General features: G+C 42.8%; 1 protein-coding gene across 1 annotated transcript in view; it reads left to right on the top strand.

Annotated features, from left to right (window-relative positions):
* Positions 1-4,797: 4,797 nt before the first annotated feature.
* LOC112984282 (PIN2/TERF1-interacting telomerase inhibitor 1) overlaps positions 4,798-12,227 on the top strand; it is a 73,367-nt gene continuing 65,937 nt past the window's right edge. Inside the window, exons 1-3 of the mRNA XM_064508282.1 lie at positions 4,798-4,895; positions 9,635-9,744; positions 11,722-11,814. Of these exons, the coding sequence (XP_064364352.1) occupies positions 4,877-4,895; positions 9,635-9,744; positions 11,722-11,814 (222 nt within the window). The 5' untranslated portion in view covers positions 4,798-4,876. The remainder of the gene's footprint in view (positions 4,896-9,634; positions 9,745-11,721; positions 11,815-12,227) is intronic.

Genomic DNA, 12,227 nt, shown 5'->3' with positions numbered 1-12,227 from the left:
TAGCACATTGCTAGTATCCATGGCTGCCTTTCTGCTGAGCATGAGAACGATCTGGTTTGGGGTAGAGAAAGGCACTGAGCCATGGCTCCCAGCAATGTGAGAAGCTGTCACCTGCTGGGGATGCTCACTCTGCTCCTGGGAGTAGCACAAGAAGGTACAAACCTCAAGGCACAAGGATCCAAAAGGGAGATGAACCCACTGTGCTGACACCACATCCTCTGATGCGTCTATTAACCCATAACTGAGGCTTTTAGCAATCAGGCAAAAAGTACCACCAGCTGAAAATGCATTGCAGGGGGAAGGCAGGAGGGACTGGGGACAGTGTGAGTGTTGTGGGAAGCAACTCAAAAAAGAGTAGACTACAGCACCACAAGCTGCAGTGGGGACTGCTGTTTTCCTGGCATAAACAGCTTTCCTTGCATTGATGAGTTTTCCACTAAGAAAGGAAGAAAAGCGACTAGCCTAGAGGAAGGCCCCCATATGCAGCCTATGAATCCCACCCCAGTGCTATTGCACACAGTAGCATGGCTTCCTTGAACAGCAAGTCAGAAAACAGCAGAAAGAATTTCACTATTGCCCTTGGGCAAACAAAATATTTTGGGCGAATATCCAATTTAACCTGCTCCAGAGCTGGCTGGCAAGTTTAACTCCCTCCTTCCTTCCTTCCAAGGATCTCCGCTGGGTGGAATGAGGCCACCAGGGTGGGAATCAGGCTCCAATGTGTTTATAGGCTGGGCAAATACTACACACGCACACATTTATTTGCTATTTCAATCTGTCTATAGTGTTGGATGTGTTCAGCCCAGCTGGATCCTGTTCATCTCCTCTAGTCTTTCGCTAAGACCCAGACACTTAGAGCTGAAAGCAGCATCAAAGGAATTCCCCAAAGCTCTTGGGGACTTTGGAGTTGACACCGACAGTGCAGCACAGGCTGAAGCCACCATGAGATCGACAGTGATGTACCAGGAGGAAAATACTCGACTCGAATCTCGGAGCCCTAAGTGATCTTTGTAGCGCTGGCTCCTGGGAAACACCTCCTCTCAAGGAAGTAACACGCTCGGGAAGATTCACTGGAGAACTCTGAATGTAATGTCCCACGAGGCACCTTTACTGCTTTATTTTTCAGAGAAGAGCTACACTTCAACCACTCCAAGGACACTGGAAGTAGGATTTTCAGGATATTTTGTTCAAGATTGTTTTTGATATTTTCTTAGGCAGTTAGGACCACTCATATTAGCTGATCTTCTCTTAGATGAAAACATACTGGAATAAATAGACACACATATACATACATACTATATATATTTATGCATATATGTTCATACCTTTTACTCAGGTATGTAATTATGAAATACAGCATTTGCCTCTGGGTGGAACATTCTCTTTTTTCAGTGTATTACCTAATTTCACTGCCCTCGTGCATGTTCACATGCTTAAATCTGGGATCAGAACCTTAAATTATTAATTCACAGACACATATCTACACATCTACATCTGTACAGAATGATTTGGACACTGGACCTCAAGCCTACTGTAATGTAAAATACAGTGATCAATAATTAAAGCAGGTATGGTTTCATTTACTTGTTGAGCTGTGATTCTTTGCAAACAGGGGAGTAATATAATAATGGAAGTAGAAGTGCTTTGATGCAGTTGACTATGAAGTTTCAAAAATAAACAAGCAGCAAATCTCAACCTCAAGGAGTCTTTTAACTGAAATTACTTCCAATCTTACACCTTCACTGATTTCTTTAAGACCACAGCGAAGCTCACGCAAATGTGTGTAATGCTGCTATCTATTGGAGCAATAAGATATTACACCAGCACTCTCAGCTAAGAGACTTTTACCGGTGCAGAATGAAAAATGAAAGCAGAATTTGCCTGGTGCAATGGCTCACCCAGGAAAGTGGCCATTAAAACATTTACTGCATGGATGACACTACAATTTAACTGATGGAATAGAGACCTCGGAGGGATAATTCATAGAAATGGCTATTACTGTGGAGTACTTTGGTCAGAAAACACAGGTAGAAGGATTGTTGAGGTGAGGATAAAACACCTTGTATTTCAGATCCAGACACTAGGTAAAGAGTGGCCCCTGCTGAGAGTCTCTGAGTGGTAATGAAAGGGGAAGAGCATCCTAGGAGGTGACCTGAGAGTGCCAGAAGGCAGACTGGGTGACAAATGATTTTTGAGAACTAGCAGAATGACAAAGTGGGTGGTGACAAGAGATTTCATCTAGCCTGACTTCCACTAGGAAGGTACCAAGGAGGAGATTCAACTTGAGCTATCCGAAGAATCAACTGGGTATCTAAACTCCCCCTGTGTCAGGAGAGAGAGACAAACAGCAGGAGTTCAAATTAGAGGTCTGCCTTGTACACAGTTAAGGGAGCAGATGGACCCTGTTCTAGATAATCCAAGCAGGTCTGTGGTATATGTGATATTTTTTTAGTACAGGAGGTAAAGCAAAGAGAAAGAAGGCTCTTCTAAGGGTTGATTCTGACCTCTAGGGATTTCCCCCGGAGGGAAATTTTAAGTGAAAGTGACCTGAAAGCTACCAAGGTACCTGGTAATTTCCAGGTACAAATGATGATTCCTCCTCAAGGAGGAGAGAGGAGTCAAATAAAAATAACAGATTTCAAGCAGACCTCAGTAAGCTCAGAGAATTACTGGGCAATATAAAGAACTTGGTCTACGAATTAATGGTAGCCAGCCATTCCTTAATTTAACACTGATAAGAGCACCAGTGCCTAACACCTAGCTGCAAGCTGAAGGAACAAGCAGAGTCAAGGCCAAGTCATGCAGACTGCATACAGACATATAGTATGAGTAAAAGGGACAAAATGAGAAAAGTCAAGGCACGGAATAAGATACAACCAGCAATGAGACACCTTTATGTAATGTAAGAGTCACAACAGGAAGACCAAGGGCAAGGCTGATCCACTGCGCAGCAGAGGGGGCATGATGTGATTCATCCATCCTGTCTTCATGAAAGGAATTAACAGCAATCAAGTGGCTAACACAATTAGCAACAGAAGCAAAGGAAGAAGATCTCTGTCCCAGGTGGTAAAGGACTGGAAAGTATTTTATTTGTTTTCACATCAGTCAAGCCTGAAGAATGTGACCTGAAAATACTTAGAGAACTGACAAAACTATCAGGTCAAAGTACGTATTATGAGAACTTGTATAGGTTGGATGTGAGATTAGAAGACTACTGAAGGGCCAATCTGATACCCTTCTTTAAAGGGGGAGTGGTAAAGGAGGAACTGGGGCAGTCAGAGCAGTCAGTTTAACAGGAACTGAAGTTAAACTATAGAAATAAATCAACAGATTATTTGAAAGGTTATAGGCTTGCCAAGAACAAATCATATTCAATATTTTCATTAGTGACCTGACTTATGGTACAGGGTACACTTACTGCATTTGCAGGTGACTCCAAGCTGGGAAAGAGACAGCAGAGACACTGAAGGATAGGTCTGGAATTCAGAACACCATGAACAAAATGGAAATACAGTCTGAAGAAAATCCGTATTGATTCAGTAGGGGCAAAAGACAGCATTAATCCACTGCATGAACACAGAATGCAAAACCCCTCATTAAGTAGCACTTCCCTGAAGGGTATATGGAGGTTAGAGAACAAAACACTGAAAGATGAAAAATGGAGCCTCAGACAAAGAGGAAGCAGCCTACAACTCTAGTAAGTGCTCTCAGAAACTCAGCAGCAATCCCTGTGTTGTATTTTGGGTGCTGTATTTCAAATAAGATGAGACAACTAGAAAGCAGGTAGAAAACAGAAGACATGAATGATCAGTGCGCTCCAAAACATGACCCACAAAGAAAGATTGCTAAACAGGCGTGGTTTTGATTCAGCAAGTAAACACCGAGGAGGCAATGTGCTCAGTCTTCAAATGCATAAAAACTTGTTGCAGGAAGGAAGGAATAAATTGTTTCCACATCTTAAGTGGGTAAGGCAAGAAGCAGAGTGCTTACATTACAGCAAGGACGATTTGGGCAGGTGGAGGGGAGGAATCTCAGAATCTTAAAAATCGTGAAAAGGAGATAAAGGCATAGTTTTCCTGAAGAGGCTTTGGCGGCTCTTCTTTGGATGTCTGTAAGAAGTAGGTACCACCAAGGGCTGCCGCGATCATGCCTTAAAGCTGAACTTCTCTAGGGACCAGAGGATGAGCACAAGCTGGTGGATGCAGCATTGTGAGGGCCTCTCCAGCCCTACAACTCTTTGAGAAAAGTGCAAACTGAGCTAACCTGCACTCATACCATTTCTAAGGCAAGACAATACCCTACCAGCACGATTCACCCTGCTCTTGACCAACTTTCTAGGTAATTTCCCGACCCCCGCCAACCCCCCCACAACCGGCTCTGCCTGTGGAGACGGCTGAACGCCCCAAACGGCCCCGCCAACCCTCCCTCCCGACCCTGAGGGGGGTGAGGCAGCTTTGGCAGCTCCCTGCCGTGCTCCGAGGCTGCCCGGGGCCCTCAGGGCCCCCAACGCGCTGGGCAGAGGCCGCCGGGCGGCTCGGAGCCTCCCTGGGGGCCGGCGACACCCCGCTCCCCCGTCCCGGCCCTGTGCGAGCGCTTCAGCTGCCCGCAGAAACGCCTGTCTAATAGCCACGGAAATATGCGCGGGAATAGCCGATATTCGATATAGTACGTATTTTTTTAAGCTTTATCACCCGGAAGATAGCTTTACAACCTCTGTTTCCTCACGGGTGAGGGTTGCGCCCGGCTGCTTCGTGGCTTTTCAAGCAGGCTGCGCCTTGCTCGCCTTTTCCTGCGCCCGAAAGCGCGGAAGGCCCCCGACGGCGTCCGAGGAGCCGGGCTGGCGCCTCAGTGGCCGGGAGGGAGGCAGGCCCCCAAGATGGCGATGCTGGCGGAGCGTGAGTGGCTTCTCGGGGCTCCCCGGGGGAGGAACCGCTTGTTGGGGGGTGATTCCGCCTGCAGCGGGGGGTGATGGCGGGAATGGCGAGGAGAAGGAGCCGTTATCCCTGCGGGGAGGGTGCCGGTCTGGGCGCTACCGCTGTAGCGGGGAGCGGGGGTCGCCTCAGGGCTGCCCCGCGCCGCCCTCCGCCAGGCCTGGGCGCTGGGCGGCTGCCCTGAGGCCGGGGGTTTGGGGCCAGGGCGAAATTCCGCTGTGGGGGAAGGAGAGAGCAGGAGATAAAGGGTTTTAGGCGGCTGCTTCGGTAAAGGCACCAGCCTGCGTAGCTCTAAGTGCAGTAGATCCCCTGGGCTCACTGGGAGAACTCATGTTTAAGGCTGAGCCGTTTCTTGTAAGCCTTTTGCACCAGGGTGTTGCCGAATGGAGCATTCGTGAAGGTTTTCTATGTTGTTACGAGCCACCTGGGTAATTTCTCCCCCCCCCCCCCCCCCCCCGACACTGGAATCAAGAAGGGCTTTGCTCCTACCTCTGAGATGCGTGAAGGCTTGGGCTCCCTGTATCTAACAGCATCGATTAAAGCCTTGGGGTGAATATCCCAGTCGATAACTTTTCTTTGGGTGAAGTTCATCTATTCAGGATACAGAACTCTCTTGGGGTTGGCCTGAAGTGGGATTTTTTTTTTTTTTCCCGCAGAAACAAAGTTTTTGTTATCTTGTCTTCCAAATTCAAGATGTGTTTCTGTGAAGTAGCTTTCTCTAGTAAATGTAAATCTGTGTGTAAACCTCTCAATTATGCATGCACAATATTTCGTCTTGTTAACGGAGAGTGCAAATGCGACAAGAAACTTTTCTAATAATAGTTACAGACTACTGCGTAGTTACAGAATACTGCATTCATGTAGGTTTTTATGTAACAGCTCTGGTATAGTTGTGTGTGGTTGTTGTTAATGTTCTTAGCTGATATTGGTGAGATTAACTGTTGTCAAGATACCCTGAAAATCATAACAGAAGGTCTAATAAATTTGTTTCCTTAACTGTAGGAAAGATGGACATAAGCGTAATGGCTAAAGAGAAAATCTGGTTTCCATTGGGAGATATAGATCTGAATTGTTGAAAATTGCTTTTATGCATGTACCTTTCTGATTATTTCAGATGTCAACTTTGTTGGTACCATTTTTGAGAATTTCTTCTTTTTTTAATTTGATACTGCAAGCTTCAGTATTGTAATGCTACGTTAATGCTTCTGGATATAGTGAAAAACAAACAAACAAAAAAACCCTTTGGAAATCGGTTGTCTTAAAAACAAATCTAACTACTGAAAGCCACCTTTCCAGAATTGTACGTTTTTGTTCATCACCTGCAAATTCAGTAAGGCCGTGTAATCCACTTGTATTCTTGTTTGCAATTCTGCATCAAGTTCACATGCTCCTACTAATCCCAAAAGAGAGTTGGGGAGAGGGGTTAATTGGTTTTACTACAATTGTGAAAGCACATGCATAGCGGGAATGTAAAATAACAGTTTATGTAGTTTGAGTTTAAAAGCATATCAGTAGCAGAAATGGGCAAAAGGTTAGCTTTTACTTTTCACTTATTTTTAACTCAGAGTTTTTAATAAACTTTGATAATTAACTGTCTGTCTGAGTGGTGCTCATTTTGGAGGGAAAGAACTATATTGATGGGTTTACTAGCTTGGAATAAAAAAAATTCCTGTCTGTGGACTGTATCTTTTTCTTTTCCTGATCACTGAAGGCAAATTCAGCCTATTTATTACTGTCCTTGTTATCACTAGATGTAGGCCCACAGCTCTGGTTTGGATGGGAACCCATAATCTCGCATGCTATAGAGACATGGGCAAAGTTAGAAGTTGGGTACTGGGTCAGAAGGATTTGTGAAAGGAAACATAGAATTTGGTGATTTGGGGAAATGAACTGGGTGAGTCAGAGCTCTTGAATGCCTCCTAGCTTACTTTCAGAAAATTATAGTTTAATTCCATGTCTGGTGCACGTATTTGTTTGGGCAAAACAGTTTAGTAATTGATCTTTTCCAAATAGTGGGGCCTCTGGGTTAAGGGAGTATCTAAAGAAATGACAGTTTTCTCCACTGGATGGTGCTACTTGCTCAGAATTTCATTAATATCTCTAGCATCATTTTCTAAGAGCAGCCCAGAACGTTGGTGTTAACTTCAGAGCTGAACTTTTTAGCTGGAAGAGAGTAGATTTTTAAGACACCTCTGTGAGCAAACATCTCTGACAAACTGCAGGCTGAATACCTTTTTTATCATTTGTTTGGAGAGGGTAGATGATTTATGATTGCTATAGGTGACATGAAAGTGTTCCTGATTCTTCTTAAATACTTTTGATCAATATAAGCAACTTTCTTTAGTTTCCTGCAACTAGCTTATGATATTTGCAAATAAGACTGTGTTAACATGACAGAAATGTGAGGATTAATCCCCTTACAGTAGTTGCAAGGTTTGAAGTATATGGATTAAAAGTGCTGGGAAGAGGAAGGTCTCTTAAAATTTCAAGCTTAAGAAATCTTTGCATTAAGTCTCCTCGTGTTTTGTTATCAGGGTTCTCCTGGGAGTAGAATGTCTTGGGGCTTGTCTATAGAGAGATGTTCTGGAAAATTAATCAAAATTGACTTTTAAAGTGGATTAGTTGAACTTCATCAAACAATTCAGTTTGGAAATTAATTTAAATTCACACGTTCAGTTGACATGGATTACTTCTACTGCGTAGACAAATCCTTAGATACACACTGTACTTTACAAATGTGTGAATTGCATTGACTTTAATTTCTTGGGATTTGCAGCCTCGCCACTTGGGGAACTAGTTACAGAGAGCAAAATAGTAGATGAGCATACTGAGTATGGTGTTATAGATAGATTAAAAAATAGAATTGAGCAAGTTGGTTTTAGTGACTCAGTGAAGGAGAGTTGTTGCTAACTGAGGGATTTTAAACAAAGGGAATAATTAGGAAATATGATTGAAAGGAAGGCTGCTGCTCAGCTGGGGAGCATAACCTTCTCTATGAAATTGGTTCTTTTTATTAACCTTAATGTCTGTTTCACACTTAGCTACTAAAGGAAGCAATGGCCAAGATTTTCCCAGTTTTGGTAGGCCTTAACTTTTACTGCCCAGCTTGATTGAGATCTTTTTAATTCATTCCCCCTATCAACCCTCTGAAACGTGGGTCCCTAGAAATTGTCTGTATCTTGGGTGAAGGAAGATGATAAAGCATGTGAAACTGATTGCCCCAAATTCCTAGCTGACTGTCTCAAACACAGTAAATGAGTGAAGTGAGCCACCTAGCCAGGCGTTCTGTTTGCAGTGGAGCAGTTGGGAAGCCTAATCTGCTTGGGCCCGTGTAAAAATCCCAGTCCACAGTAGCACTTTACCACGTTGTGTTACCAGCACAGGGTTTGTAGTGGATGTTTGTTTCTCTGAAGGCTGCCTGATGGAAATAGGTCAATCATTTGCCTATAGAGAAGTGGACCGAACGAGTGTTGTATGGATTTCTGTCACAGCACTGAGTCACTTATACTGTAAAATCTTTTTAATAGACTGTTTGGTGTTTTATGAAATTCTTTGTCAGACTTCTGCTTTTTAAGGGACTGCCTTATGTTGCCTATTTTGAGCTTCGAAGCTTCAAACAATGTTTAAAAAAAGCAACCACCATCACACTTTCTGGTAGCATTAGTTTTTATTTAAGAAAGACCCAAGATGAGGCTAAAAATAAATTGAACTTCGCTGTGATATTCTCTCCCTCTGGCCCAGATTGTGAGTACTGCATTTTAGGGAAAGATGATTTCCTGATTATGATGAAAAGGTCTCGGTGGACATGGGTTCCTACTGACTTTTTGTGGCCTTGAGTTACTCGGTCATAATGATTCTCCATTTCCCATCTTGTTTAACGAAGTTTGTAATCTTCCTGTCTCCCATTCTTTTCATCTTGTTTTATTTCAGTTCTCTTCCTGCATATGTTTAGGTGCACACTTAATGTGACTGGTTAACTGTAGTAACTTTTCTTCCTCGATTTCAGTGAAGCTATTCGTAGTGATAAAGGCAAACATATGTATTTGGGCATGGGGCATTGTAGTTATTCAGTAGTAGATTTAGAACAGAAGAAGCCAGATCCTGAAGATCTCTGACACCTGCAATAATTTCTATTGACTTTTGCAGGGTTTCTGAATAAGCCATTTTGTGGCAAATCCAAAATCTGAAATTGGGTAGATTTCTGCTCTGTCATTCTATATGAGTGATTAGGTTTTATTTGGGGTTTGGCTTTTTGTTATGAAGGCAGATACTAGATCTCCTTTATTCTTGATAAGAGGAAGGATGGACAGTAGATATTTGTCAGAGCTAGGAAAACCAGCTTTGACATCTCTTCTATAGATCACCTGTTGAAGCCAAATGTAAAATAAAGTTCAAACCGAACTTAGGCCTATACTTTTAAATGACATTTCCTAAAGCTTTTGCTAAAGTGCAGCCCGTCCCCAGGGTTTGACCAATTCCATAGCTATCTTGCTGTGGCATTATTCACATTAATAGTAATATTTTTCACTGGACTTCTTTGCAATCTATAATTTGGTAAAAATAACCCCCCCCCAAAACATGCTTGGTCTGGCATAAGTTCTGTTTTTTGGAATGAAGGACTTCTCTTGAATTGATTAGAAATAAATAATATGCACACTGTAAGCACAGTATAAACGGAGCCTGACTTTTCCTTCTTGCTGTAGCCCGTCGAAGGCAGAAGTGGTCTGTGGATCCACGAAACAGTGCTTGGAGTAAAGATGAATCTAAATTTGGCCAGAAGATGCTGGAAAAGATGGGCTGGTCCAAAGGAAAGGTATGACTTAAAGGAGAATTGTCTAGCTGAAAGGTTGTCTCTCAACTTTTTTTGAACTAAAAACGCTGAGAAGAGGAGAGATCTGGGTGGAAGACTTGCAGGTGACTCTCGGTCCCAGTGTTTAAACAGCCATCTTCTTTTTATGTAATTTATTCTTGAAGTCTGATGAGAATGCAGAGAAAACTTGAGCAATGTTAAATTTTTAGGTTTTTTACACAGATACTCACTAACTTCTGGCTTTCTTGCATTCCGTTCCCCACTCCCCTCCCAAACAAGATAATGTCCCCCAGTAAAAATAGGAGCATGGATGTAAAATCAGATAAGTATTAGAGAAGACTTTAAGTTGCCTTTATGCCCTCAGTTCTCTCCATGGCCTTTTATATTGTTTAAAACAACTCCAGGATCTGCTTTAATCTTTCACCTATTTTTTAAAGGTTACTTCTGATGTGTTCCCTGAATGACTGAAATGTAGTGTGTGAGCTGTATTCCTTTCAGCTTCCAGCCTATACCTGTGCGGTAAGGGGGTGAGGTGACTGGCTTTGGTGCTAAGAATAACTCTCTAGGTCAATGCAGACATCTCAGCTCTCCCTTAAAAGCAGTTTAACTTCCACAAAGGTGTCTCAGCAAAGCGGGGAGTTGGGCTTGCATGTCAGCGTGTTTTCAAGTCTTGCGTCACTAATGAAACGCACAAAGAAAATCCACAATATATCCTTAACTGTTCTCCTTCAACTCCTCTCCCTGCCCCTTTTAAAAGGAATAAAATTAGGACTGTTTTCAACTCTGTGAATAAATTAAAATTTACAGTGCCAAAAATAAGCCTGCTCTTGGATTGTAGCCTACTCTTGCCTCAGAAAACTGGCTTCTATTTAGTACATAAAAAATCTTCTGCCTGCCTTTAATTTCAAAAATAACCAGTGGGACCTGATTCAAAGGCTGCTGAAATCAAGGAACTGGCATTGGTTTCTCTAGGCTTTAGAACAAACTGTTGCAGTATGTGACTGAGAACTGTCTGGCTATGTAAAGGTGCATGCATGTTTGTTTTGTATGTAAGATGAAAATAGATGTATAACCCAGAGTAGAAAAAGTACTGTTAAATATTCTGTTTATATCTTAGGCAGCCAGCTCATCTCAGCGTAGATAATGCCTTTGCCGTTACGAACACTGTGTCAGGGTGTGGAAGGAAGGCCCTGTGTTGCTTTGTGTCTGTCATCTCCCCTTGTCTTCCTCACAGTAATTCTCCTAGCTTAGGCTGCAGGGTCTTCCTTTACAACAGCTACAGCTGTGCTAGAAGGTTTTATATCCCCATTTCATTATAAACTCAGGCAAAGGCTTTGTCTTCCCCCCACCCCAAATCATACAGATAAAAAAGATAATACCAGACCCAAAGATTGCTTCCAAGATGCGAATGCTTAGGGTTTTTAGAACAGACAAAACCAACATTTGTTTGCCCCCATCTCTTTACTAAGTTACGGGTGTGAATGCTATAGAGGATGTTTTTAAGGCTCTGTTAGCTGCATTCTGATCCTTTCTCTGCCCCCCACCCCAACATACCTTTATTATGCAGTATGAGCTATCCTGTGTCTTATAGCTGTTTGTCGTTATGCATCTGCCTTCCCAATGGCGACTGTATTTTTGGTGAGAGACACATTTATGTTGTGTGTTTTGTTTTAAAATAGTAAACACTTTGGAGTTGCCTGGGAGTGTCAGGTGGCTTCCTGATTAATCACCCAGCTACATAATGTTGTTGCTATTTTAGTGTTTATGATATTTTGCTGGAGGCCTTAGTAGTAAATTAGAAATACTTAATATCTCGTGTGTGCTAATGCCTGCAAATGAATTAAGTTGCCGGCAAGCAAATAAATAGTAACTTGTGGTTTATTGCTGTATTTCATTACAAATTGTCTTACAGTACAAAAACTCTAGTTGCTTAGACACTGCAGAAAAATCCTTACGCTTTTGCCCTTAAATCCTCCTCAGGGTCTTGGGGCTCAGGAACAAGGGAATACAGAACATATCAAGGTTCACGTGAAAAACAACATGCTGGGGTTAGGAGCAACCATCAATCACGAGGTGAGCACTCGACCTGGGTAAGAAAATGTGGCTCCCATTTCAGCTAAAGCACAACCTTTGTAATGGGACTTCAGTGAAATCTGCTGTCACTCTTGGTGGCGGTATACACCTGTGTGAACATCTCTGCAGAAACTCTTGACCTTCAGTTTAGTTATGCTCTGTTGGGTGTTTTGGGAGAAAGTGGCTATTTGGGAAGGTTACAGTGAGTACAGGAGGCTGTTCAGAGAATAGTTGCTTTCTAGCAAACCACTAAAATACTTGCTTCCTCTGTGTCTCTTCTGTAAAGGCTACCTAGCTTAGCTTTATGCCTTCTGCCTTTCCTTCTGGAACAGTCACCTTCCTGAGTGGAGCTCAGGTACATAGCAAAAGCAGAATTTAGTCTTAAAGGTACTGGATTCTGAGTCAACATCTCG

Source organism: Dromaius novaehollandiae, chromosome 3, assembly GCF_036370855.1.
Source record: "Dromaius novaehollandiae isolate bDroNov1 chromosome 3, bDroNov1.hap1, whole genome shotgun sequence".
NCBI classification, from domain to species: domain Eukaryota; kingdom Metazoa; phylum Chordata; class Aves; order Casuariiformes; family Dromaiidae; genus Dromaius; species Dromaius novaehollandiae.
The sequence above is the reverse complement of the archived record's forward strand: the minus strand, read 5'-3'. Positions and strand labels throughout refer to the sequence as shown.